This window comes from Babjeviella inositovora (assembly GCF_001661335.1).
Source record: "Babjeviella inositovora NRRL Y-12698 unplaced genomic scaffold BABINscaffold_14, whole genome shotgun sequence".
Taxonomy (NCBI): domain Eukaryota; kingdom Fungi; phylum Ascomycota; class Pichiomycetes; order Serinales; genus Babjeviella; species Babjeviella inositovora.
The window spans coordinates 159,175-185,892 of NW_017566851.1; the positions used below are offsets into that span (position 1 = coordinate 159,175).

The 26,718-nt window shown below is 49.6% G+C and overlaps 15 protein-coding genes across 15 annotated transcripts; 12 read left to right on the forward strand and 3 right to left on the reverse strand.

Moving 5' to 3' along the window:
* BABINDRAFT_96735 (uncharacterized protein) lies at positions 1–475 on the forward strand. Its single transcript, XM_019133004.1, has one exon. The coding sequence runs from the start codon at positions 115–117 to the stop codon at positions 379–381; it is 267 nt and encodes an 88-aa protein (XP_018982961.1). The 5' UTR covers positions 1–114; the 3' UTR covers positions 382–475.
* On the forward strand, positions 280–2,419 carry BABINDRAFT_163351 (uncharacterized protein). The gene has a single exon (XM_019129859.1). It carries the CDS (start codon positions 570–572, stop codon positions 2,274–2,276), a length of 1,707 nt encoding a protein of 568 aa, XP_018982962.1. The 5' UTR covers positions 280–569; the 3' UTR covers positions 2,277–2,419.
* Positions 2,420–2,533: 114 nt separating this feature from the next.
* ARC35 (Arc35p) lies at positions 2,534–4,263 on the forward strand. Its single transcript, XM_019129860.1, has one exon. The coding sequence runs from the start codon at positions 2,952–2,954 to the stop codon at positions 3,900–3,902; it is 951 nt and encodes a 316-aa protein (XP_018982963.1). The 5' UTR covers positions 2,534–2,951; the 3' UTR covers positions 3,903–4,263.
* A 70-nt stretch (positions 4,264–4,333) lies between these two features.
* Positions 4,334–5,243, reverse strand: BABINDRAFT_163353 (mitochondrial 37S ribosomal protein uS12m). Its single transcript, XM_019129861.1, has one exon. The coding sequence runs from the start codon at positions 5,203–5,205 to the stop codon at positions 4,696–4,698; it is 510 nt and encodes a 169-aa protein (XP_018982964.1). The 5' UTR covers positions 5,206–5,243; the 3' UTR covers positions 4,334–4,695.
* A 240-nt stretch (positions 5,244–5,483) lies between these two features.
* On the forward strand, positions 5,484–5,842 carry ACP1 (Acp1p). The gene has a single exon (XM_019129862.1). It carries the CDS (start codon positions 5,494–5,496, stop codon positions 5,776–5,778), a length of 285 nt encoding a protein of 94 aa, XP_018982965.1. The 5' UTR covers positions 5,484–5,493; the 3' UTR covers positions 5,779–5,842.
* Positions 5,843–7,236: 1,394 nt separating this feature from the next.
* On the forward strand, positions 7,237–8,475 carry STE4 (G protein subunit beta; the record flags this gene model as incomplete). The annotated part of the gene is made up of 1 exon (XM_019130907.1): positions 7,237–8,475. The coding sequence occupies one exon, from the start codon at positions 7,237–7,239 to the stop codon at positions 8,473–8,475; it is 1,239 nt and encodes a 412-aa protein (XP_018982966.1).
* A 468-nt stretch (positions 8,476–8,943) lies between these two features.
* On the reverse strand, positions 8,944–10,053 carry BABINDRAFT_28085 (uncharacterized protein; the record flags this gene model as incomplete). The annotated part of the gene is made up of 1 exon (XM_019131419.2): positions 8,944–10,053. A coding segment is annotated over one exon (1,110 nt), but the record flags the coding sequence as incomplete, so codon positions are not given.
* Positions 10,054–10,851: 798 nt separating this feature from the next.
* Positions 10,852–13,029, reverse strand: BABINDRAFT_163357 (proline--tRNA ligase). Its single transcript, XM_019129863.1, has one exon. It carries the CDS (start codon positions 12,966–12,968, stop codon positions 10,944–10,946), a length of 2,025 nt encoding a protein of 674 aa, XP_018982968.1. The 5' UTR covers positions 12,969–13,029; the 3' UTR covers positions 10,852–10,943.
* Positions 13,030–14,237: 1,208 nt separating this feature from the next.
* Positions 14,238–15,887, forward strand: DED81 (asparagine--tRNA ligase; the record flags this gene model as incomplete). The annotated part of the gene is made up of 1 exon (XM_019132006.1): positions 14,238–15,887. One exon carries the CDS (start codon positions 14,238–14,240, stop codon positions 15,885–15,887), a length of 1,650 nt encoding a protein of 549 aa, XP_018982969.1.
* Positions 15,888–16,372: 485 nt separating this feature from the next.
* Positions 16,373–19,525, forward strand: RFC1 (replication factor C subunit 1). The gene is made up of 2 exons (XM_019129864.1): positions 16,373–16,393; positions 16,530–19,525. Exon 2 carries the CDS (start codon positions 16,551–16,553, stop codon positions 19,284–19,286), a length of 2,736 nt encoding a protein of 911 aa, XP_018982970.1. The 5' UTR covers positions 16,373–16,393; positions 16,530–16,550; the 3' UTR covers positions 19,287–19,525.
* A 559-nt stretch (positions 19,526–20,084) lies between these two features.
* Positions 20,085–21,919, forward strand: MKK2 (mitogen-activated protein kinase kinase). The gene has a single exon (XM_019129865.1). It carries the CDS (start codon positions 20,400–20,402, stop codon positions 21,690–21,692), a length of 1,293 nt encoding a protein of 430 aa, XP_018982971.1. The 5' UTR covers positions 20,085–20,399; the 3' UTR covers positions 21,693–21,919.
* On the forward strand, positions 21,898–22,502 carry BABINDRAFT_163361 (uncharacterized protein). The gene has a single exon (XM_019129866.1). It carries the CDS (start codon positions 21,921–21,923, stop codon positions 22,140–22,142), a length of 222 nt encoding a protein of 73 aa, XP_018982972.1. The 5' UTR covers positions 21,898–21,920; the 3' UTR covers positions 22,143–22,502.
* A 242-nt stretch (positions 22,503–22,744) lies between these two features.
* Positions 22,745–24,354, forward strand: MUQ1 (ethanolamine-phosphate cytidylyltransferase). Its single transcript, XM_019129867.1, has one exon. The coding sequence runs from the start codon at positions 22,791–22,793 to the stop codon at positions 23,943–23,945; it is 1,155 nt and encodes a 384-aa protein (XP_018982973.1). The 5' UTR covers positions 22,745–22,790; the 3' UTR covers positions 23,946–24,354.
* A 189-nt stretch (positions 24,355–24,543) lies between these two features.
* On the forward strand, positions 24,544–25,176 carry BABINDRAFT_9984 (J-type chaperone; the record flags this gene model as incomplete). Its single annotated transcript, XM_019133052.1, has 1 exon — positions 24,544–25,176. The coding sequence occupies one exon, from the start codon at positions 24,544–24,546 to the stop codon at positions 25,174–25,176; it is 633 nt and encodes a 210-aa protein (XP_018982974.1).
* A 907-nt stretch (positions 25,177–26,083) lies between these two features.
* Positions 26,084–26,572, forward strand: BABINDRAFT_163363 (uncharacterized protein). The gene is made up of 2 exons (XM_019129868.1): positions 26,084–26,111; positions 26,174–26,572. Exons 1-2 carry the CDS (start codon positions 26,103–26,105, stop codon positions 26,432–26,434), a joined length of 270 nt encoding a protein of 89 aa, XP_018982975.1. The 5' UTR covers positions 26,084–26,102; the 3' UTR covers positions 26,435–26,572.
* The last annotated feature ends 146 nt before the right edge of the window (positions 26,573–26,718 follow it).

The window sequence follows — 26,718 nt, forward strand, 5'->3', positions numbered from 1 at the left end:
GAAGAGTCAAAGAGGGACGTAAACTATAGAAATGATCCTATGAAGTACGTCGACAAAGAAAGGAAAGTTCCAAACCGTTAGAAAGCAGGGAGGCGAACAAGCTCCTTTTATAGCATGCAGCAGCGTGCAGGAGGCTTGGTGAAAAATTTGAGATCCAAAATATCCAGACAGGTTTTTTTACTAGGGCTTACAAGGGCAGGGCTCGAAACCGTAGGAAAACTGACAAAGGGGATAAGGGTGCAACTATCACGGGGGAAGAAGCGTAGCGATGCCCTCTTCAAATCCTGTTCCACTCTAAGACCCGAACTTTCTTACTTTAATACCGGTCAGATACTCTGGCATGCTTTCCAAAAGGCTTTCCCGGGTTGGCGATTCGTGTAGCTTCCATCCGCGGCTATATTCTTCCCGAATACTACAGTCACGTGATAAAAACCTCCGACGGGCCGGGCCGAGGCACGGAGGACGGCACACACTTCGCATATCGCCTAAAAGTGGGGATATAAAGCAGGCAATCGCCTCTCCGCCAAACATCTCCCCGATAATCCTTTAACCATAACATTATTCCTATCATGTCTTTAACTGGCTCTCAAATTACAGCCCGATCGTTGAAGAACCTCGGGGTGACGGTGGTGTTTGGGATCGTGGGCATCCCGGTTGTTGAGGTCGCTGAGGCGATTATCGCGGAAGGCATCCGCTTTGTGGCTTTCCGCAACGAGCAGTCCGCTTCCTACGCGGCTAGTGCTTACGGATACTTATCCGGGACTCCCGGGGTGTTGCTCGTCGTTGGTGGCCCCGGCGTGGTGCACGCTTTGGCCGGGGTGTTCAACTCCAATACAAACCGATGGCCCTTGGTAGTCTTGGCTGGCTCCTGCTCCTCAGACGAAGCTTACAAGGGAGGGTTCCAGGAGCTTGATCAGGTGACCTTCATGTCTCCGCATACAAAGTTTGCAGGAAAACCCGGCTCGTTGCGGCACCTCCCGCGAATCATCGAAAAGGGTTACAGATCAGCGTTCTTCGGCAAGCCAGGCGCTACCTACATTGACTTGCCGGCGGATATCATCCAGGGAGCCACGTCCGAAAAGATTAATTTTGGCTACGTCGAGCGGTTGCTCGAGGCGCCAAGATCCATGGCCGATCCCAACAGAGTAGAGGCCGCTGCACGTCTCCTCGCAGGTGCTAAGCACCCATTGGTGGTGGTTGGTAAGGGTGCTGCGTACGCAAATGCGGCTGCGGAGATCCAGAGGCTTGTCAACGACTTCAACCTTCCGTTTTTGCCCACCCCGATGGGGAAGGGTGTGGTTTCGGATGACTCAGTCTTGAACTTTTCCTCCGCCAGATCGCAGGTGTTGGCACAATCTGACGTAATTTTGTTGATTGGCGGGCGGCTTAACTGGATCTTGCACCACGGCGAGGCGCCAAAGTTCTCCCCGGACGTTAAATTCATCCAGATCGACCTCCACGCGGAAGAAATTGGGACCAACGCTCCGCATTCCGTCCTGTACGGTTTGCTTGGGGATATCCGACTCGTGGCGGGCCAATTGCACCGGGAATTAAAGTCCCACGAGGCGAAATTCTCGATCAAAAACGAATGGGTAACTGCCAAGCAGAAGAACGTTGAAAAGTTGGCAGCCAAGGAATCTGCCACCACTGCCAGCGATGAGCTTTTGCGCTACAATAGGGTATACCGTATTGTCAAAGACGAATACGCGCAGTTGTTTGCCCAAGGGAAGGTGTTCCTTGTAACCGAGGGTGCCAACACCATGGATGTAGCGCGTGTTGCGTTTGGCTCCACCACCCCGAAGTCACGTTTGGATGCGGGCACCAATGCGACGATGGGGTTGGCTATTGGCTATGCCATTGCCGCTAAGATTCATTCCCCGGAGAAGGTGGTTCTCTCCGTGGTGGGGGATTCCGCGTTTGGATTCTCGGGCTTGGAGATCGAGACCGCAATCAGAAGCGGGTTGCCGCAGATTGTCGTGGTTATGAACAACAGCGGTATATACCACGGGGAGCTTGATGAGGTGTACACTGTCCGTGGAGACAAGCAGTTGCCTCCCACCGTTTTGGGCCAGGACACCCGGTATGATATCTTCTCACGTGCCTTGGGGGGTAACGGAGTGTTAGTGAAGACTGAAAAAGATTTGGTTGAAGGGTTACGTTTCGCTTTGGAGAATTATAAGAAGAATGAGACAACCATTTTGAACGTCTTGATTGATAGGGGTGTGGGTGGGAAGATTGGGTTCGGCTGGCAGAAGAAGGGCAGTGGGAAGTTGTAATGGATAATAATTGTGCGTGCAAGATAGAACATTTTCAGTTATTGTCTAGTTTTTTTTTTCTTTGTCTCTCTCAGCTTGATATTTTTTATTGTAAAACTGTTTTAATTGATGTTTATATGTTCAATGACAAGCAATTGCTCCCCAATAAGGTTGTCACCTGACAGAATTCTGTGTAAATGCTCTTTGTAACGCCATTGGGGTTTGGTTCAATGGACCTGGAGGTTTCAATGATATACTTGATAAATATCATCCCATTGGATAGACTCATGCGGTATATAATCCTCATTCTCTCCCAACGCTATGTCTCTACAATACCCGGGTAGCCCGAACGACACCCCTATATTCCATTTTTAGCTATCGCTCTAGGACTTACAGAATGTATACGTATGGGGGCACGTTTGACGACACCGGTGACGGAAAACTCTGAGATATCCTTATGAATCTCACATCTAATGACCCTTCAATCCCACTTAAAGGTAAATCAGCATTAAAACCATGATCAATCACTAACGGGGATGCCATCCCCAATGGCATTGGATCCTGCACATACCACTGCGGTATCTGCTGCGCGCGCTCCTTGGCGTCCCTTTCCGTGCCCGCTACGTGCCATCTGGTACATCCGATAAAAGTCCGCAGCTCTCCATTTCTCCGTCATTCTCCCTCAATCAATCAACAATGCTTCAATTACAGCCAAATAACCTCCTCATTCACACCACGTTGACTGAGCGCCTCGATCCGGCGGCAGTTCCACTGGCGATTGATCGCATTGTCACCGATTACGACTTCACCACGTACCACATCTCGAACCTCGAGAACAAGAGCCAAATCCTCGTGTCGATGTCGATCAAGTGTTTCCCCGACTTGCGCAAGTACGGCGTGGATGGCGTGATGGCCCGCGAGTACGGCGCGTACGTGACGACGCCAGAGGCGGGCTACGACGTGTCCTTGTTGTTGGACCTTGAGACGACGAGTGCATTGTCGGACGCTGTGCGCGCGGAGTTGGTGGAAAAAGTGTCGTATTTCAAGCGTAATGCGATGGCGGCCGCATTCGAACGGGCGTTCGAGCGCTTCGATGTCTTGTCGCAGGAGTCGGTTGCGAAGCAGGTAGATTTGTATGCGCCGGAAAACACCAGCGATGAGGAAATCTTGGTCTTGAACTACAGAGACGACGAACAGATCTTCATCAGACCGTCTTTTGACAGAGTGACCGTCATTTTTTCCACCATCTTCAAAGACGAGACCGACAAGATCTTCGGTAAGGTGTTTCTCCAGGAGTTTGTGGACGCGCGCAAGAGAGCGGTCCAGAACGCGCCACAGGTGTTGTACTCGCACAAGGAGCCACCGTTGGAATTGTCCAGGTTGGGAGTTAAGCAGGAAGAAAACAAGGGGTTTATCACGTTTGTGTTGTTTCCGAGACATTTGGCGCCAACAAGAAGAGAGAACTGTATCACGCACATTCAGTTTTTCAGAAACTACTTCCATTATCACATCAAGTGCTCAAAGGCGTATATGCACTCGAGAATGAGATTTAGGGTAAGCGAGTTTTTGAAGGTGTTGAATAGAGCTAAGCCGGAGAACTTGGAAGTGGAGAGAAAGACCGCGACGGGGAGACGGTTTGAACATTAGTAGCCGCGGCTTGGATGTGGGTTTAAGCATGGCCAGCAGCGAAGCCTAAAGGCGAGCCTACCGCTGGGGATATTTTGTCTCGGTACTTTTATTTCCTGTGTACAATCTTTATACAATGTTTCATGATCAACCAAGGTAGGCATAGGAGGGAGCAGAAAGGTGAAAGCAGCAGGGATGTCTGGAGGTGCTACCCCAAAGGATGTCGCATTATGGATATTCTCTATTAATGTTCTGTATTTCTCTGTTTCATTTATATTTCCCTATTTCATCTATTTTTCTGTTTCATCTATTTCCCTGTTTCATCTATTTTTCTGTTTCATCCTTTTTTCCCTGGTTCAATCTTTAAATATGATACTTCAAAAGGTAAAATCTAGCTGTTATCAGGAAGCTGAATGTAGGGGTAAACTAATGAAATAATGGCACCATCGCATTACTTTATCCCCATAAGTGTTCCTCTATGACATCATCTAACCCCCAAAAGTCTGTTAGCCTTTTAGACTAAGCCGAGACTATTACGCAATCGCCTTCAAAGTCCCAGTCGTCGCTTTAAGTGAGCACGCCTAAACCCCCACCTATAACCGGTTTAGACAAAACCACACGTTAGTAAACTCGGGTGCCTATTTCAAACCTTCCTGGCTAGTCTCTCGCCAGGAAGATGGAACAAATTTAGCAAGCCTGACTCGGTGCTACGCTCCCACACCTACAGCTTTCAACATCCATGCTTCTATTTACACTTTGCATGGCTAGTAAATGTACACGGCCCCATCCAAGCTCACCTCTAGTGGCAACCGGCTTAGTCCTTTGATGGCTTCTTCACTCCGTACTTGGATCTGGAGGAGATTCTGTTGGCAACACCATTCAAATCCATGGCTCCTCTAACGGTATGGTATCTGACACCCGGCACATCCTGCAAACGGCCACCTCTGACGTACACCACACTGTGCTCTTGGGCGTTGTGGCCCTCACCCCCAATGTAGGCCGAAACCATCCTGCCGTTTGTCAATCTGACACGGCAGCACTTTCTCTGGGCAGAGTTCGGCTTCTTTGGCTTCAAAATCATAACTCTGACCACCACACCCTTCTTGAACGGGTTCTGGCCCAAATCTGGCGCCTTTGACTTGTACGGCTTGCGCGGTTGCTGGTTCCAGGCGCCCTTCTTAATCTGGTTGACAGTGGGCATAAAGCGCTGGGCGGTTGTGCTGAAGGAAGCCATGGCGGCGAAAGGGGCGCGGGTAAAGCCAGTAAGCTGGGTCGAAACCAGTCTCATAGGGGCAAAGCCCGCTCTGAACATGTTTCTGAGCATTTTTTTTTTGCGTGGTGTGTGTCAATTTCTCAATCGGTTCTTCGACCCATCGTCACTTATATCTAGAGCGTGCCGGAGGTTTTTTATTTTGCGGCAACTTACCCGGCAGATATCAAGTCGTGCGTAAACCAACAAATCACCCAGTAAAAATTCGAGGTTATATCTCGGTACAGGCTCAGAGACCGTAACGACACTTCTATCCTATCCCTAACCATGTTGGCCCAAACTTTCACCAGATCCTTGAGATTCGTTGCGCTCCGCACCTTTGCCAGACCGGCCCCAGTTGTCATGCAGCCAATCAGACTCTACTCCGGTGCTGCGCCGTTGACCAAGGAGTTGGCCACCGAGCGTATCATGGACATCTTGGAGGGGTTCTCCAAGGTTGACCAGTCCAAGATTGCCCTTGAAGCCTCTTTTTCTCAAGATTTGGGCTTGGACTCCTTGGATGTAGTGGACGTTGTCATGGAGATGGAATCTGAGTTCTCCATCGAGATCCCAGATGAACACGCCGACCAATTGAAGACCGTCAGCCAGGCCGTCGACTACATCATGTCCCAGCACGACGCCTGTTAAGGCCAGTGGCTTACCGCGGATTCCCGTACACACCAGGGCTGCACCCACAAGGCCGCTTCCCGCGCGATTATGACCTTTTATGTGTTTTATTTATTGTTGTTTTTTTTTTCGCTTGCATGGTTAGTTTAAAAAAAACTAGACCCTGTGTGTTTGTAGAGCAAGTGAGCACGAGGTTAGCATGAAACCTTTAGGAGTGAGTGACTTAACCACTGACATCGATACCAGTGGCCTCTTATGGAGGCTCCGAAAAGCAGGTCCTGCTGGTCGCTCCTTTCACATACTGAGTAGACGCACCGGCTACTCCACGCGTCCAATAATTACACTTCGAAGTCGACTCCCCTGACATCGGTCAGGGCATAATTTAAAGTGACAAACGAAACTCGGACGAAAGTTCCAGGCCAATACATGCAGAAGGAAGTCTATGCTTTTCAGAAGACTTCTTCTAGAGGCTTGCAAGACACCGTTCAAAACGAGGTTAAATAATTGTTTTGTTATTACTTTTTATGTATATCTTGCTTATAAGTGAAATTTCTCTGTTGGCGCTTCCTAGAATATAAATGGTAAAAGTTATCCGAATCATCCCCGGTTTGTTTCCGCTGAAATAAAGGAACTCTGTTCTACCCGCAGGTCGTCTCAGATAATCAGATTCTCGGTTTTCCGGGGTTGGCTATGGCAGAGTACAGAGATAAAATAGGGTTTCTTTCTCTTTTGTTGCTAGTATCATGTTCACCTCTAGTGTTGCGTGAATGGTTCCACCAGTTCGAATCTTCCCCGGCCCCTTATTAATCTACGGCTCTCGCTTAAACCTTGTATAGAACTGCTCTATGAACAGAATCCACCTCAAGCTTTCAGGGGAGGCTCAGTCATACAAGGCGTAAAGCTCTTTGATAGATGGGTCAGGCATGGCGACCTAAAACCGTTGATGCAACTATGTACGCTTCCCGATTGGGACCATGAGGCTGCTGCCTTCTGTCTCACCGTAGACGTCAGGTAGGATTCCTTTAGTTTCTTTTCTTCGTTTGATGGTAACTCTTGGGGATTCCACGAACGATAATATGGTACCACTAACCGAATTCATTTTTTTTCTATCGAGGGTTTCATCAAACTTCTGTACCTACTTTCTCAAGTACAATACGCGCTTGCTCTTTCTATATCCGGGTGTTTTCTCCTAAGATAGTACCCTGAATTCGTGGAGTCGGTGTATGATTGAGTATCTGAACAAAACCCAGAGGAAATATTGCCATACACCTCTCATCTACTTAGAAATTTGCCCCTCATAGGTCTACTCCGTGCCTATTTCCAAGATCTACATATTGTGAACCTCGTTACCGTCTTAAAGGAGAACTGCATTCATTACACACTCCAATCCGGTATCAATATCTGGATAGTTTTATTATCTTGAAAATTCTTCTAGATCGCACCACGGTGGTTCTTTTCCGCCCTTCCCCTGATAAAAAAATGATCTCAAGCAACATTCCTAAACTTTCAGTCCAAGAACGAATCGACGCCGCCCGTGAAGAGGCAAAATTCCTCGTCCAAGAGATCGACAGAACCAGAGCCTCCACTCAGGATGCCCAGCTCATCGAGATCTCCAGCAACGTACCCACGCTTAATCGCGTGACTTACTTGAAGCCATACCAGTCTTTACGTGGCCATGGAAACAAAATATCGAGCGTCAGATGGAGCAATGACTCACGGCAGATCCTCTCGGCCTCCCAGGACGGCTTTATGATCATCTGGGATGCTACCACTGCGATGAAAGTCAATGCAATTCCCTTGAGCTCTCCTTGGGTACTCGCGTGTGCCTACTCGCCTAACGGAAGAATGGTTGCCTCTGGGGGCTTGGATAACGCGTGCACCCTTTACCGTATTTCGCATGAATCAATTGATCACAGCAGGACGGGAGAGTCTGGCTACGGAATGGTGGGGGGCTTGACTCAGAATATTGTTTCGGTCTTCAAAGGGCACACTGCTTACATCAGTGGTTGTGAATTTCTCTCAGAGAACTTCACCCTCACTTCCAGCGGAGACATGACCTGTGCCCTTTGGGACGTCTCACGAGGCAGTAGGGTACGAGAGTTTATGGACCATTTAGGGGATGTTTTGTGTCTAGCGGTTCCTCAAAGCCAACACGGCTCGCAGAGTTTTGTTTCGGGTGCCTCCGACGGTTACATCCGTCTTTGGGACATCAGACAACGGGCCCCGGCGCAGAGCCATTTTGTCGCCCATTCAGATATCAACTGCATGAAGTTCTTTCCGGACGCAAATAGCCTCGCCACCGGATCCGACGACGGTTCAATCCGTTTGTTTGATTTCAGGGCTGATTGCCAGTTGGCTAGCTACACATTGCCTCGCACCTTGCGGAACTCTTCGTACGGAAAGGCCAATTTCCCAATGGCAACACCACAGCCCCAGTACGCACAGTGCTGGCAAGGTTCGTACGTGAGCGATATTGAGAGTTTAGCCTCGGAGACGGACACGCAGAGTGTATCTTCATTAGATTTTTCCGCTTCTGGAAGAATGCTTTATGGGTGTATCGGTGATTACGGGTGCGTGATTTTTGATACGCTTCGTACGGATGCGGTGGGGAAGCTTGAAGGTCATTCAAACCGGGTAAATATGGTGAGTTGCAGTCCCGACGGGATGGCCGTCTGTACCGCCTCCTGGGACTCCACCATCAAAATATGGTCTATCTAATATGATGCTTCAACATCGGGCTAAGTACGTTTGTTGACATGAACCACCATACATTTGTTCTCTCACGGCTGAGTTTAAAATAAAGTACTAGTAATTCAAGAGCGTAGTGAATAGGGTAAATGATTAGGTGTTTGTATTGGGGGAGTCACGGCTGATATGTCAGTACCTTAGAGAGGAAAGTAGTGCCCTTTGTACAAAGATATAACGGCAATGTAGTTTCGGTTCACCCCAAACGGAAAAGAACATGTATCCACAGATTATACAGACAATGAATCTAATGGCCATGTAACACCAGCTAAAATCTTATAGTGACCGAGACTGCCCTTGGCTAAGATCTGAATAAGGAGTGGGAGCTGCTCTTGGTATCACGGCGAACCTAGGCTTTGCTGTAACGTTAGTCTTCCTTAGCACCGGATACTCCTCTTTGGTCCCACACATTCTACATGGTGACAGTATTCGACATAATATTTATTTCGCTCTAGACTCCTTGTCAAGGAATTCGGTCCAGAGCGAGACGAAACTCTCGCGCACGCGCCCCTCACGCTCTTCGCCTGCAGCGCCGACGCCGACACGGCCAACCAACCCTGCCTGTTGCTGCTGCTGCTCATCCCAGCCCAAAATTCCGCTGATCAACTGCAACACCTGGAATTTTTTCTTATCGCCTCTTTGGATCGCTAGGAACTGGAGGAACAAGTTCGTGATGAGCTGCTTATCAACATTCTCCGACTCGTGGTCCTTCTTGATGAGCTTGAGCGCCTTCGTGAGATGCTCGTTGAGGATGATGGCTTCGTGGCGGAGTTTTCCGATCTGGAGCTGTTTATTATGCGAATCCTTCAACGCTTCGTCTAGTAACGTCTGTACGCCCAGAGCCTGTTCGATCTTTGTGGAAAGCTCAGCCGTCTCGTTCATAGACGTGACAAGCTGCTCCTGGAGTCGCAACACTGTTTGTTCGTTTCTGGCCGCCGTTTGAGCCATCATCATGTCTTGATCAGTAATCTTCTTCTCAAGAAACGCAATATGATTTTGAGACTCCGTCTTTTCCTTGGTCAAGATAGAAATTTCGACATCCTTGGCTTTGCTTTGGGCTTGGAACTCGTCCATCTGGCTCTGTAGCTCCTTCACTGTGGCCTGCTCTTCCAACTGCACCACCCGTGAGTCTTCCCTGGCCGCCTTCATCTCTTCAATCTTTTTCGCGAGTTTGTGGTTGCTGGACACGAGCGAGTCCTTTTCTTGGGTCGCAGAGTCGTCTCTGAGCTGGTACTCGCGTCTCAACTTTGCAAGGTCGTGGCTCAAGCGGTCGCATTCGGTGTTTAGGTCCGTGGTTTCTTGTTTCATCGCAGCGAGTGCCGCGGCCAGCGCTTCCTTTTCCGCGGAAACGGTCGCGCACCGAGCCTCTAATTCCGTGGTTTTCGTAGTGGCCGTGTCCAACTGCGTTCGAGCTTCCTCTAACTCGGCCTCCACCTGTTTCAGCTTCACTAGGATATGTTTCACCTGCGTCAAGCGGTTGTACAAGACGTCGTAGTTGGATTTGTGCTGTTCAGAGGTGGCCTCACTCTGGCGGAGTTTCTCCTCCAACTCTATGGTTCGGGCATCTGAAGAGACTCCCAGCGGCGCTGTTTCAAGTTTCTGTGTCAACTCAGCGATCCTCGCATGTAGGGCTAATATTTCCTGGGTTTCAACGCCATTAGCGCGCTGGAGGTTGGCCTCCGGGGTTTTTGGTTCGGTCTCGGCTGGTGAAACTTCAGTCTTCTCTGGAATGGCCAATTCTCCATTTTCTTCGGCTTCTGGGACATTCACCCCAAGCACCATTTCTGGGACATCTTTCACGTTTCCGTTAACCACCTCTGTCTCCTCGGTCGCTTCAGTCTCATGACTTGGGGTTTGTGTGGGCACTACACTCGCCTCATTATTCTTCTTGGAATTCTTCTTCTTTGCCATTGCTGTAGGCTCAAGTGTGCAGTGGTTGTACCGTTTGGCTGGCTACGTGTTATATGCGGGCCTATAAACGTCGTTCAGGCGTGTATCAATACGGTTGAGGCACGCACTAATCAAGTTTTATGGGAATTTAGCTGGGCTTTTTGGAATTGTCGGTATGTTTTTAACGGGTAAATTTTAACATTTTGGGTGAAGTATTATTCAAGGTTAATTGGTGTTTCTATCATACAGTCTTCACGTGGTGCGAAGGGCATATGGTAATTTTCTACATTGAGCCAAGCATCGTACCGTGTAGGGGGGAACATGTGGGAGATTCTTCCCAGGCTCTGAACGGTCAGTGTTAAACTGAAACCAGGCCACGCTTTCCGCGTGTCCTCTCACCATAATTGTTTTCCTGCCTACCGTTGCATCTACACATCACTTCATCATTATAAATATATCGCGTACAGACTACCTCTGTTGTTAGAATGACTTCTAACTCCAATTGCGCCCAGTCATCAGAATTACCAGACTTTGTCCGCCCCTCTGGCTCCTTAGTAGGATCTTCCAAACATACAGTACAGCTTGGCCTTCTCCTCACACTTCACACACTTGGTCCCCTCCTTCATCTCTGGCTGCGCAAACGGAATACACAAGGACTTGGCACCCATAGATGGGGCCTTCTCGTCAACCTCCTCCTCCTCCTCACCGTTTCTGGCAGAAGAGTCCTTGATATCCTCCTCACACTCCATAATACCACACCACGGCGCAACAACCAAGTTCTTGTTGTTCAACTCCTTGACAAAGTCGGCCCAGTTTTCAACGGTCACACGGTGCTCGTCGAAAGTCTTGCGGGCCTTGGCAAGCATGGTAGCCTGGATGTCCTCCAACAACGCTGGGATAGCGGTTTCCAAGTCAGCAAGCGCAACAGTCTCCTTCTGGCCATCGTTTCTTCTGACACAGGTGACAGACGCTGATGCCAAGTCCTTAGGACCGAACTCGATTCTCAACGGAACACCCTTCAACTCAGCGTCGGAGAACTTCCAGCCTGGTGAGTAGATCTCTCTGTAATCACCGAAGGCACGGACATTAGCCTCACGCAATCGGGTTTCGACGGCGCGGGCACCGGCCATGATGGCGGCCTCCTCCTCCTTGGTGGTCTTGGCAGTGATACCGCATGGGATGACCACGACCTGGTCCTTAGAGACACGTGGTGGTACGACCAACCCCTTGTTGTCGGAGTGGACCATGACCATAACCCCAATGACTCTGGTGGATAAACCCCAGGAGTTTTGCCACGCAAACAACTTCTCATCCTCGCCGTATTTCTCGGTGTCTGGGTTTTCAACCACAATGTTGAACATCTTGGAAAAGTTCTGGCCTAAACAGTGAGAGGTGGCACCCTGGATCCCTCTGCCGGTGGCTGGAATGTAACCCTCAACAGTGGTGGTGAAATAGCCACCAGCAAACTTTTCCTTCTCGGTCTTGATGCCCTTAACAACCGGAACAGCCAACAACTCCTCGTAAATACCGGCATAGAGGTCTAAGATCTGCATCACTTCGGCGTTGGCCTCCCCGAAGGTCATATGCACGGTGTGGCCCTCCTGCCAGAGGAACTCTCTGGTTCTCAAGAATGGCTGTGGGTGCTTGAACTCCCATCTGACGACCGAGTTCCACTGGTTCAACTTCAACGGCAAGTCTCTATGGGACTGAATCCACTTGGAGTAGTATGGGTACATGACGGTCTCAGACGTTGGTCTGATGGCGATTGGCTCGTCCAACTCGGAGTTACCAGCTCTGGTGACCCACGCAACCTCTGGCGCGAAGCCTTCGATGTGGTCCTTCTCCCTCTCCAAGACCTTGGAAGACACAAACATTGGGAAGTACACATTGGAAACACCCATCTTCTTGATGCGGACATTGAACCATTCCTGGATACGTTCCCAGACGGCGTAGGAAGAAGGTCTCATGATGTAGCACCCGGAAACATCGTAGTAGTCGAGCATCTCACCCTTGGTGAGGATCTGCGAGTACCAACCTGGGAAGTCGAGGAACTTGTCCACGGTGACACCGATGAGCTTGGCATCCAAGGCCGCAGATGCAGCCTTTGGCGCTGGCTTCGCCGCCGGAGCGACTGGGGCCGCGGAGAAATCAACTGGGATCACCTCCACACCGGTCGCTGCCAAGAACGCGGCAACAGTCTTGCCTTCCAAGGAAAGCGCGCCAGATTCAGACGCAAAGGTGAAGATTTCTGACTCGCCCTTTAAGATGTTTTCATCAACCACAACCTTGATCTGGTCCTTGAGGGAGGCATCGATGTTGGCAATAGAGAATTGCTTGGCGGTGACACCAAAAAACTCCTGGACCAAGTCTTCATTCGCGAGACGTGGCTCCTTGACGCCGGCAGCGGTGGCGATGAGCTTGGTGTTGGTGGCGGTTTCAGCCAAGGCGATAACGACGACCGGCACTGGAGTGGCGGTCTTGGCGGTCTTTGGCTTAAACACAAGGGTCTTGGTAGGCAAACCAGTGCCTGTAGACGCTTGGAGGGACAACGCAGCTAGGGCGGATTCGATGGCCATTTTCTACTGAAGTTTTGGAAAGAAGAGAGGGAGAGTACAGGGAGTGTTTTGCGCGTTGTTATATTTGGCGCCCAAGCTGTCGGCAAATTTTTCCTGCGTTAACATTGAGTTACGTGGGGCGTGGCGTTCGCGAAATAGAGAAGGGGGAGGGATTCGCGAAATGACTGGTGAGTCATGGAGGTCTCTAGCATCTTGAGATACGCCCTACAAGAAAAATGGTACTTCTCTGTTGTCACTGGATGCTTTACTAGACGCTTAGAGGCATGGCATATGAGTCATTTCTGATAAGTTATGGTTGCTATAAAGGTTGAAATTTGACTCTAGAAAAAGTACCTGTAAACGTATGCTGTTGGGAAGCTCGATCTAGATAGCATGGCCTCGTACGCTTCCCAGCTATCGGAAAACGTTGAAAATACTGGATGAGAACATCCGCTCCGAAAATTACCAGAATAAACTAAACATGATACATTTCACTCGGTGTTTACTGAGCCTCGTGAGTCGACCATATTAATTATTTCAGTTCGAACCACCAACATCCTACTAGAGCCAGTGGCTCTAGACCTAAGCCCTCGGTCTAAGTATGTAATGCATCGAATATCTTACGAAAAAAAATCCATACTTACGTTACTTTCACTAATGGAACATAATCTCCGGTGTCTGGAAGATGCCCGATGCACCAAGTTCCTGTCATTGGACAGTGAGCATGGACATGTGACCCACATGCACCCGAGCCAATGCTATCCAAATAGTTTAAACTAGTTTTTTTTTTTTACAATTAATAATATAATCCTTAATATCGATCACTTTTTATTCTTATTGAGCCTAGTGCCGGTTATAGATGCTTTTTTCCACTCCATCTGAGGCTAAGAAAATTGACTCATGGCATGCAAATCGATTCGTGGCATGCGAATCAATTCATGGCATGCAAATCGACTCTGGCATGTAATTCGATTAAAGACATGCAGGACAACTGTCAAAACACAGCCACCCCTCACAATCAAACCCAGAAAAAGGTTTGGACCCTTGAAAAGACCCGAAAGTAATTAATATATGCACTAAAACCCATGTAGCTGAAAATGACCCACTCATGCTCACCATGACTCATAGCTACAACTTTTAGTACTGACAATTACGCGCATGCACGACACTGCGCACATTCCGTCCTGCCTGAAATTTTCCCCTCGTCATCTAGCCGCTCAGCACAATCCAATGATTATTTAAACGTCCACGGCTATGGCGCACTCTCTTTTTGTTTAGTACCCCCATATAATGTCTATCTACGTCAACGAATTTACCGGTAAGGACGACCGTTCCGCCACTGGTTCCGAACTGGCGCCGTACGAATCGGCCGCCTTTGCTTTATTTACCCACCCAGAAGCCAAGCTTTTCACATACAAAAAGTCCGAAGAGGGCGACGCCTACGCTGAGATCTCCGCCTCAGCCTTGAAGAAAGCCGTTAAGGGCGCCGATGGCTTGAAGAAGAAGGCCGAGAAGGCCGCCAAGGCTGAGGAGCAGAGAGCCGAGAGAGAAGCCAAGGAGCTTGCGCAGAAGATGGAGGCGATGAAGATCCAAATCGTCGAAGACGCTTCCCTTCCAAAGGCCTCCCGCATCAAGATCAGACAGGCAGGTGAGTCAGTCGCCACCAGAGTCAAGGTTTCTGGTTGGATCCACAGATTAAGAGTCCAGAAGGGGTTGGTCTTCATCGTCTTGAGAGATGGGAGCGGCTTCCTCCAGTGTGTGCTCTCTGGCGATCTTGCCAACGCCTACCAGACCTCTACGCTCACTGTGGAGTCCTCTGTCACCGTCACCGGTGTCGTCAACAAATTGCCAGAAGGCAAGTCTGCCGCCGGTGGTATCGAATTGGTGGCTGACTTCTACTCCATCATTGCCCTTGCACCATCCGGAGACGACGCTTTCACCAACAAGGTTGCCGAGGGTGCCGACCCATCTTTGTTGTTGGACCAACGCCACTTGGCCTTGAGAGGTGAATCTCTCTCTGCCGTTATGAAGGTGCGTGCTGCGTTGCTCAGATCCGTCAGAAGAGTGTACGACGAGACCCATATCACCGAGGTCACCCCACCATGCATGGTGCAGACCCAGGTCGAGGGTGGCTCAACCTTGTTCGGTTTACAATACTACGGTGAGGAAGCCTTCCTCACCCAGTCCTCCCAATTGTACTTGGAAACCTGCTTGCCAGCTTTGGGTGACGTCTACTGTATCCAGGAATCATTTAGAGCCGAAAAGTCCCACACAAGAAGACACTTATCTGAATATACGCATATCGAGGCCGAATTGGGTTTCTTGGACTTCCAGGACTTCCTTTCCCACATTGAAATGGTGCTCACCAAGTCCATCCAGTACGTGTTGGAAGACCCAGTTGCCGGCCCGTTGGTGAAGCAATTGAACCCAGACTTTGTGCCTCCACAGATGCCGTTCAAGCGCATGGAATACGTTGACGCCTTGGAGTGGTTGAACGAGCACGAGATTCCTAACGAGGACGGTGAAAAGTTCAAGTTCGGTGACGACATCGCCGAGGCCGCTGAGAGATTGATGACCGATACCATTGGGGTTCCAATTCTCTTGATGCGTTTCCCGTTGGAGATCAAGTCTTTCTACATGAAGCGTTGCGCCGATGACCCACGTCTCACCGAATCTGTGGACGTTTTGATGCCAACCGTTGGTGAAATCACCGGTGGCTCCATGAGAATCGATGACCACGAAGAGTTGATGGCCGGCTTCAAGAGAGAGGGCATCGACCCAGCCACGTACTACTGGTATACCGACCAGAGGAAGTACGGATCCATCCCACACGGTGGGTACGGTTTGGGGACCGAGAGAATTTTGGCCTGGTTGTGCAAGAGATACACCGTTAGAGACTGTTCTTTGTACCCAAGATTCACCGGCAGATGCAAGCCATAAGCGAACATTTTGCGCTTTAGCCGTTTGGTGACTAATCTTTAACGCTTGTACAGGTGAATGAATTGTAGGTGTGTGAATGGTAGTGATTTGTCAGGGTACCTCTGTCAACTAAGAGCTTTTTGGTGGGGATGTGTCTGATACCATCTATTCGGCCGTACCGTAGGTGTGCATGAAAGCCTAGCTAGATCTCTGTGGCGATTTATCTTAGATAGTTTATGAATTGTTTAGTACACCGTCTTACTGATATTTATATGCCACTTTTGGAGCTTTATCCCCATTTTTTTCTTAGTACTAGCTAGTTATATGTTTTAGGAAGCCCTTTGCTCTTCGGATAGTCGTGGTTCTCTGGTTATTACACGCACGCGCGCTCCCTACCATGACGCGTTGCGGCCAGAAAATATTTCCATCAACCCCTTTTGTACGCGTCTCTTATGTCTCACATACTACCAGCCTACTAGACCAAAATGGTTGATATCAGAGACTTTTTCGGCAATGCGCCAAAGAAGGTATGTTCTTGATTGGGCAGCCAAAGGTAGTTTCGGAAAGCCCATCCCAGAGAAGGATTATGGACATGTTTCCAACTAACTCTTTGTTCGGTGTCTCTAATTCTAACACGTCTGTTTCTTGATACTAATACTCCAGCCCGTAGGAAAGCCGGTCACAATGAAGGCCAAGCCCAAGGCCAAGCCTAAGGCCGAGCCCAAGTCCAAGAGACGCGTCATCGAATCCGACTCTGAGGATGACATGGCTGAAAGTTCCTCGCCTCCAACCCCGCCAACCAAGCAACAAAAGACAGAGAAGCTCGAGCCAACAGATGCTGCGGAGTACTTCGGTGCCAGATCCACCCGGACCCGCGTGGCGAGGCTGAAACCGCTGACTGTGGTCAGCATGGACTCGGATGAGGCAATGAGCGACGCTAGTGACGATTTTAAACCTAAGGAAGAGGATTTTGACGATTTTGACGATGATTTTGACGACGATGATGTTGAAATGTTGGACGTGATTGAGAAAAAGTATCTGCAGACGGAGCCTGCCGTGCTGGAGCCAAACGTGGAAGTTGAGCCAGCGGCGAAGCCTGTAACTAAGCCAGTAGCGAAGGCTAAACCTGCGGCTAAGCCCGCGACTAAACCCGTCACTGCCACCACAGGCGGCGTCACTGCCGAGGACATCCTCCTCACCATCCCTAATGCGGATCTTCCGGAGGATGAAGACACCACCGGAAAGTCCTTCCGCGACTTCAAGGCCCGCCAGGCAACGCTCCCCCAACCCCTGGGTGAAACGCCCCTTCCAGAAGGCTCGCCCAACTGTCTCAACGGCCTTACGATGGTCTTCACCGGTGTCCTTCCGACCCTTGAGCGTGACGCTGCAGAAGCGCTCGCAAAGCGCTACGGCGCAAAGGTCACCAAGTCCATCTCGGGGAAAACCAGCGTAGTGGTTCTCGGCGATGAAGCTGGTCCGTCCAAGGTCAAGAAGATCAAGTCGCTCAAAATCAAGGCCATCACGGAAGACGGGTTCATCCAGCTCATCCGCGGTATGCCCATCGACGGGGGTGATGGCGAGGCAGCGCAGAAGACAAAACAGAAGCGTGAGAAGGAAGAGGCCAAGATCATCGCGGAAGCCGTCCGCGTGGAGGCAGCAGAGCGCGCGCGCGAAGAAGAAGAAGCAGCCGTCCGTGCAGACGCTGCGCGTGCCAGTCTGAGTGTGCGTGCTGAACCCGCCCGCCGTGTAATCCCCAGCAGCGAAAAGTTGTGGACAACCAAGTACGCGCCCACGGATCTCAACCAACTCTGTGGTAACAAAGGCTCCATTGCCAAGCTCCGCATGTGGCTCACGAACTGGTCAGAGTATGCAAAGGCCGATTTCAAGGACCCGGGCCCCGACGGATCCGGGGTATTCCGTGCCTGCTTGATCAGCGGGCCGCCTGGGATCGGCAAAACGTCCGCCGCGCACCTTGTTGCAAAGTCGCTTGGGTACGATGTCTTGGAAAAGAACGCGTCGGACGTGCGGAGCAAGTCGCTTCTTCACGCGAATCTCAAGGATGTGCTCAGCAACACGTCTGTCGTGGGTTTCTTTTCCCATAACAATGATGTGGTCAATGCTAACAACAAGAAATTCTGTGTGATCATGGACGAAGTTGATGGTATGTCTTCCGGTGATCGAGGCGGCGCCGGCCAGCTCTCGGCATTCTGTCGCGTGACAAAAATGCCAATGATTCTCATCTGCAACGACAGGCTGTTGCCAAAGATGCGTACGTTCGACCGCACAACGCTCGATATTCCGTTCCGGAGACCGGACACAAATGCGGTCAAGGGCCGCTTGATGACCATCGCGCACCGCGAGGGCATTTCTTTGGATCCCAACGTGATTGGGCAGCTTGTCGAGTGCACCCACAACGATATCCGCCAGATGATCAACCTTTTGTCGACGGTTTCTAAAACCCAGAAGGCGATTGGGTTTGACAACCTGGCTGAAATCACGAAGCTGTGGGCGAAACACGTGGCGTTGCAGCCGTTTGAAATCACGGGGAGGTTGCTTTCCGGGGGCTTGTACCATGAAAACTCCCAGGTGTCGCTTAACTCGAAGATTGAGCTCTATTTTAACGATATCGAATTTACCCCGATCATGATGCAGGAAAACTACCTCAACACCAGGCCGGCACGCGCAACGAGTGCGCGCGCGCACTTGGAGTTGGTGACGCGCGCGGCAGACTCCATTTCAGAGTCGGACATAGTCAACTCGTTGATCCGCAGCGGCGAGCAGCAGTGGTCGCTCCTTCCATTCCATGCAGTGATGTCGTCAGTGCGTCCTGGTAGCTTTGTTGCTGGCAACGTTACGTCACGCATCAACTTTGCGGGCTGGTTGGGCCAAAACTCGCGCCAGATGAAGTTCACACGCATTCTCCAGGAATTGCAGTATCATACACGCCTTCGCACGTCTACCGACAAGACTCAGTTGCGCTTGGAGTATCTTCCGGCGTTGACCGCAAAACTCACGCATCCGTTGCTCGCAAATGGACTGGCGGGCATCGACGAGGTGATTGAAACGTTGGATCACTACTACCTTTCGAAGGAGGACTGGGACTATTTGATAGAGATGCGCGTGGGTACGAATAACATCTTGAACGGAATTCCGGCCGCAACCAAGTCGGGGTTCACGAGAAAGTACAACTCGATGACCCATCCCGTCGTGATTTATAAGACGGGTAATTCCGTAGCTGCCGCGAGAAGTGCCACCGTGGACTACGAGGATGTTGTGGAGGATGATACGGCCAAGAGTGATAAGGAGGAAGAGGAGGAAAGTGACGACAAGATTGATTTTGCCAAAGACAAGTTGATCAAGCAGGGCAAGCCGAAGAAAAAGGCAGTAAAGGCCAAAAAGGCGGCGAAAAAGGCCAAATAGGATTTGTATATGATTTATGAATCGGTATGGAACCTAGGTGTAGGTGCTTTTGTTAATGGGTGCTGCCGTGGCGAGCTGTGAAGTTAAAATTGGTTGGTTTATTTGTACGTATGTTATGGCGAAGCCAAATCTAAACCGCCCTAGGGTCTAAGCATAGCTAAGTTTGCATATTTTTCCGACCTGGGTTAACTCCAACCTTGAAGTTGAATTTGCAAGTTTAAAGTATTCGAATTTGGGTGATGAAAGTACCTAAAGTAGGGCGTAGCTACGGGCTAACGGGTTTTTTTGGCAATTTGTTGATGAGTCAGAGATCAATTAAAGGTAATCATCGGTGTAGAATAGATAGTTATATTAGGAACTGGACCAGTGTCAAAGGTAAACGGGCTCGATTTGTAATGCTAGGAACTGATACTGGGCTGGTAAATATAAAACTGTTAGATTAACCATTCAAAAATTAAGCCCCATGGTTTTAATTCCACCGGGACATGAATTGCACTAATTTTCACCAAATCACGAATAACAGTATTTATCACTTCCACTCGCTTATTCTAACTTCAAAGCTAATATCCCGATGTCATCTCTGACTAAGCGACTACACTCACCGCATGTACGTGCGTCGTCTCTGCATTAGCCCAGTTCCGATCTGGAATTCATGCATAGGCCGACGCCAGAGGCTACTTCACGTGACGCCATCCTGCGCCAAATTTTCCCTATGCTGTTGCTTTTCGCTTAAGCTTCAGGCTATGGGCTGGGCTAACAAGGCGCCTCTCAACTGCCTCTGGTAGGGGGACTACTACCCACGCACTACAGTGGTTAAAGTGACAGATTGAGACTAGCGAGATATCTGGACATCTCACAAATATCTGGATAGCCGAAGCCATTCAGAGTTCATCGCCATCTAGCACCATCCGATTGTCTTGCCCAAGCCGAAGATATCCAATTTCATCAGAGCTTAATTTGATTCAGCCTACATAGTCAAAGCGGCGTAAAAACTGGAAGAAATACCAAAGCTTGCGATTCAGAGCCCTGATTTGATACCCAGAAAGAGCCCAAACCCCAGTCAGACATTATTTGAGCATACTCTGGTGCCATCATTTACCTGGCATATACCACATGACATCACCTTTTGGCAACATAAGGCCAGACACGAGCGGCAAGCCAAAGCTACCGCCGCTCTCGACGGCTCTCCCTACGCTGTTCCCCAGTGGAAAAGCCCGCCCGCGCCCCAAACCGCTCCTCACGCTCAACTTCCAAAACATCTCACCCGCACCTGCGTCACCCGCATTCCGCGCGCACCCGGTACACGCGCGCCAGACGAGTGACAGCTCGCTCTCGGGCGAGAACGCCTCGCCGAACCTCACGCCGCCCACCTCCAGCAGCGACGAAAAGAACTACACTTACCATGATAACCTCAAGACATATCCGCTGGGACTCCTATTGGCTCTGTCTTCCCAGTCTCTGTTTCCGCTGGCTCCAGATGTGGAAGGCCTAGACGAAGAGGGCTGGCGGCGGGTCGCCCAGACTGGAGCGATTCTCGACCTCGGGACCCTAGGTGAGGGCGCGGGCGGTGCGGTCAGCCGGTGCAAACTCCGTCACGGCTCACTCATCTTTGCGCTCAAGACCATTGTTGCCACTGACCCCTCCACGCAGCGCCAGATCGTCCGCGAGCTCCAGTTCAACAAGACGTGCCACTCGCCGCACATTGTCCGTTATTATGGCACCTTCATCAACGAGCGTGACTCCGTCATCTGCATCGCCATGGAGTATATGGGCGGGCGGTCGCTCGACGCAATCTACAAGCGTGTCAAAGAGTTTGGCGGCCGTATCGGCGAGAAGGTTTTGGGCAAGATAGCCATCTCCGTGCTTGAAGGGTTATCGTATCTCCATGACCGCAAGATCATCCACAGGGACATCAAGCCCCAGAACATCTTGCTCAACGATTCGGGCGAGGTGAAGCTCTGTGACTTTGGGGTTTCGGGCGAGGTGGTCAACTCTCTTGCCAGTACGTTTACCGGAACCTCATACTATATGGCCCCGGAGCGGATTGAGGGGAAACAATACACCGTGACGAGCGACGTCTGGTCGCTTGGGGTGACGTTACTTGAGGTTGCTCAGGGAAGATTCCCGTACTTTGAAAAGGCGGAGGATGACTCGGATAAGACAATTCCGTTGATGCCACTCGAGTTGCTCACGGCCATAATGGAGTTTACGCCACGCTTGGAAGATGAAGCGGAGATCAAGTGGAGCCGGCTGTTTAAATCGTTTATTGCGTACTGTTTGGAGAAGAATCCCGCAAAACGTGCCAGTCCGAAGCAGATGTTGCTGAGTCACCCGTGGGTGGCGGGGCAGCGGGCAAAGGAGGTTGATATGGCAAAGTTTGTCCGGAGGTGCTGGGAGACAGGCTAGTTCAAGGTGAAGGAATTCCCGACTTTGGAAAACTAGTTACAGGTTTTAATAGCCGAAGACTGTTACAAGCCAATTAACAGCTGAAAGATGGATAGACTAGTCCAGGGTGTACTCCCAGGTGCGGCAGCCCCCAAGGGGATATGCTGCTATACAGCCACTGTCAATGGTATCCAACTGGCTGATGGGGAGGGTGACACAACGCCCCCCCCCCCCCCCCCCCCCCCCCCAATGATAAGGAATAAGCTTTGCAAGGAAGGCCGGCTACCTACGGAGGGTATAGCCCTAGAATTCGAGTCCTGGTACTGTTACATGTGCTGGAGTTTTCGGTGGTGTATGACCCTCGGTGCGGAGGTTAACGAGAGCATTATCGGTCTAGATCTCAAGTCGAGCCAACGAGCTCATTATTCCCGTCCCAGAAGTCAGGAACTTAGTCGGTGTAGTGCAAATTAAGTGTGTGTTTGTCAAAACTAACTGGTTTTTTATGGTGATGATCCCAAACCATGAAGGAGGTCGTTACCACCAGTATCGGACTGAGTCTTCGTTTAAGTGAACCTATCATAGTAGATTAATAGTATTTAACTTTTGAGCAAAGGGAGTGGATTTGAGTTGTCTACATAGAAAGCTCCAGGAACTCTAGGTATTTGTCCAAATTATAAACCTGGGGTCCACGCTAATTCATGTGTGGGGGGCCTCATCCCCCAGGCTGAGCAGAATTGCGCATTGTAAAAATTACAAGACGCTCAGGTGGTCTCGTTTACCCTCTTTTGTGCCAAATAGTAGCTGGTGTGCTATAGCTAGTTGAATACAATAGATATTTGACCCATCAAATTGGATTCTTAATGACAAGCGATTGGCAAAATTTAGTTTAAAGGTTGGAATCTCTCAGAACCTGTCCAGCCCCTCGCTCGCATCCGAGAGAGCCCTTTCACGTCACGTGCCCTGTGTCTGCCAGCTTCCGCGCCGCATATTAGTATGTAACCAGGTACAACGTGGCCACTTCAATTACTGCTCAAACATATAAACATGGTTCAATTATCCAAGGAAAAGATCTGGGTCGATGGCTGCTTCGATTTTGCCCATCACGGGCATGCGGGTGCGATGCTCCAGGCAAAACAGCTCGGGAAGGAACTCTTTGTGGGCGTGCACTCGGACGAGGACATTGCCTTCAACAAGGGGCCGGTGGTGATGCACTTGGACGAGCGTGTGTTGGCGGTGGAGGCCTGCAAGTGGTCAAACCATGTGGTTTCCTCGTCCCCGTACGTCACGGATCCACAGGTGATGGACGATTATGGGTGCCAGTACGTTGTGCACGGTGATGACATCACCACGGACGCTTCAGGCGAGGACTGCTACAAGGCAGTGAAGGATATGGGGCGGTTTTTGGTGGTGAAACGCACCCAGGGGATCAGCACGACGGACTTGGTTGGGAGAATGTTGTTGTTTACCAAGAGTCATCATATTGCGAGTCTCAAGGAGCTCCCAGAGAGTAGCGAGGGAAGCTCCTCGGTTGAGGGTAAAGCCATCTTGTCTGACGGGAAATCTTCACTTTCAAATGAGCCTATACATGCACTTTACAGCGCCGAGGTTTTATCCCAATTTAAGAGCTACGCCACCTGCTATGACGGCTTGACCCCCGGCTCTATCGTGGCTTTCGCAACGGCTAAAAATCTCCAGACAGTGATCCAACCATCACCCCAGACTTCGGCCCTCTTGGCTAATGGAATCTACTATACGGACGGTGGGTTTGACTTGTTCAACCCCGGACACATCGAGGCGTTGCGCCTCATTCACCTTCGCGCGCGCGCCGCGGGTTGTGCGGTGGTGGCTGGCGTACACGATGACCGCGCGGTAAACCTGAACAAGGGGATCAACTACCCTATCATGAATGTGGTGGAGCGTGCGTTGTGTGTGTTGCAGTGCGCATACGTGGATGGGATCGTCGTGGGTGCCCCATCTGCGCCAACCAAGGAGTACCTTGGCTTGTTGTCCGCCGTAGGGAGCGTCAAGAAGATCTTCCACGGACCGACTTCCGAGGCCATCCAGGTGGGCAAACAGTTTGTGGACCCGTACCACGATGTGCGCGACTTGGGCTTGAATGAGAAGCTCGGTGAGCATCGCTACAGCGACATCAGCACCGAGGCTATCGTCGAGCGTGTCTTGGTCAACAGACTTGCGTACGAGGAGAGACAGAAGAAGAAGGGCTGGAAGGGTGAGGTCGAGCGGAAGTTGCTCGAGGCCGAGAAAAGGAACTAAGAGACAGGTTGGGGTTTCTGTCTGCAACGCCCATTTATTTCTAGATTATCTTGAAATGGTTTTAGGTATGGCGCTAAGATAGCCTTGGGGTGCAAGGAGAGTATACATCCAGGATGAAGAATTACCTGGTGTTACACCACTCTGTAGTTTGCTTTCCATGCTCTGGCTTAGTTATATTTCTACTATGTTTTTATGGAAACATCTAGCACAAATGACTTATCGACGTCATTATATATGCCCAACGAAAAGGGAGTGGGAGAGGTATCCGGCACTCTATGCTAATGAACTAAACCTAGCTATTTAATTGTATAGATGGGGCTTCCAGCATTAACCTTAACCCATTTCGCGAGGACTGATTCGTAGCATGGTTCCACGATAGATCAATAAAAGAGGTCAATCCCGATCATGGGAAATAGTTATAGCCCCAGACCAAATGTGGTTCATCTAATAAAAAGGTCAATGCCCATATCTAACTACATTGAGAACCCCATTGGTAGTATGCCGGATAACCTTCCGACATGGCATTCATATATCGGATAACATCCACCCCGCAACTTGTCACAATTCTCCTACACCATAGACTCATTCTCGGATCAGCATGCTCCCATTCATCCGTGGTCTCACACCTATCCCAAGGCTCTCTGGGTTCAGATTTCAGTCCACCCAGAACTACTTCCAGCTTTTTCCCAAAACGTTTCCAGGCGGCCGGTTTCCGCCAGCAACCTCGTACAAAGACGTGGACTTGAAGAAATTGCGGAAGGAGTTCAGAGCACTCCAGGCACAACACCATCCGGATATCTTGGGCTCCCTTTCCGATGATACCGTGCTGTCCGAAGCTGCCTCTGAAGACGTCTCTACGTTGCTAAACAAGGCGTATAATACGTTGAAGGAGCCGTTGAGCAGAGCCCAGTACATTATCAAGACAACCATCCCACAGGAGATCCAAATCGACTTGACGAACGATGCAGACCTTGCCAAGAAGATCCTCACAAAAGACAAGACTTTCTTGATGGACGTGTTGGACATCCATGAGAACTTGGAGTGTATTACTAAAGAGGCCGAGTTGGCCGAATTCAAGCGCGAAAACGATACCAGGATGCAAGAGAGCATTGCCAGAATCGACGCCTTCTTCCAGGCAAAGGACTATGAAAGTGCCATTTATGAGTGTGCCAAATTCAAATATTGGTGTAATATTGATGACGCCGTGAGGAACTGGGAAGCTGGAAACTAATCTTACAGCTCGGTAGAGGCACAGATGGTCCATCCATGATCTCTCATCTTACGTACGACATGACGATTTACGCCTAGTATGAGCCCCGGCCATTCTTGTATATATAAAAATAATTTCTAGATTCAAATAAATGAAAATAAAGAACCAAGCAAAAGTATGAAATATTTTAACCGAGGGTTCTAGTTCGGACTCATAGGTGGGTATTTCAATCCTAGAGTCGAGTTACTAGCGGAAGTTGGACTAATGTCTAAATGGCCCGGGTTTACGATAATACCAACAATATTCGATAAGCTAGTATGGTATGTGTCTAATATTAACAATTCAGTGTTAGCGACGAGAAATACGTCGCCGTTGTTGGGTATTGACATGGGTTTTACTGTTGAAGGAGCTAAAGCGGCGCTTGAATATGTAGCTGGCATATATCATACAAGGACTAGGTATAGGAAAAAGGGTTTTATTAAAAAAAAAAAAAAAAAAAAACTATATTGAAAGATAAATTGTATTGTAAGATGCTGTATTGAAAAGAATTGTATAAAAGGACTGGATAGAAGTGAGTGTATTTTAGTTATTAAAGTCTCTCCTTTTCTGGATATAAAATAAACTACACCATGGTGTTCATCAGGTACGCATGGCTTGATCCATTTGAGCTAGTAACTAGATCTTATACTTCCCTCTAAAAATCTACACCATTCACCGGCAATTACCCTTTACAACCTCCAATATTTATACACTCGCTAATCTGAGCTACCTCTACAATAGCAGGTCGTGCGCACCCGGGTTACGCAGCCCTTGAGTCCTACCGATTTGAACAAATGAAAATCAAGTAATTATATGCGCTTTTAATCGATGTCTCCTCTCACCACCGTAATCATTACACAACACTACACAAAATGATTCCATTTGAGGCCTTTCTCCCGTACACCTTGATGGTCGGAGTATGTATAGCCCTTATTTTCAGCCGCTTCGTGCTTCCCATGACATATACTAACAGGAACAGTTTTTGACTGCTGCCGGTACTTGTATGGGTACTTTGCGTGGGCTCGAAACCGGCAAGAGACCAAGAAGAATGGTGTACAGAGGGAACCTCTTTGAACAGCACTTGATGCAGAGAGACTTCAGATTGACTGGGTACTGGAGAGGCCAGTCTCAGGAGCCTACCGCCCCTGAGAGATTCAAGACCTCCTCCACCTGGAACGTCATCGATAAGCGCAGAAGAAGATGGACCTTCAACGGTTACTTCGGTGGCCAACAGTACTAAACTGACCGCTAGGCTGAAAAATGTTTGCATCCATGAGCCTCGCGATAACCCTAGCCTCGACTGGAGTCTGGGTAGCACCGTGTTGTTCTTCCAAAAGTCTGTATGCTGTATGTGTGTTCTTGTACAGTTTTCTGAGGCTTATATACAGTTTTCTGTAACTTGTATACTTTTATTTATTTATTTATGATTTCCTTCGGGCCGAATAAACCATCAGATACGTTTCATTTTCAAGTGCCAGCACACGATCGTATAAGCCATATACGTAGCCAGTCAAACGTCTTACG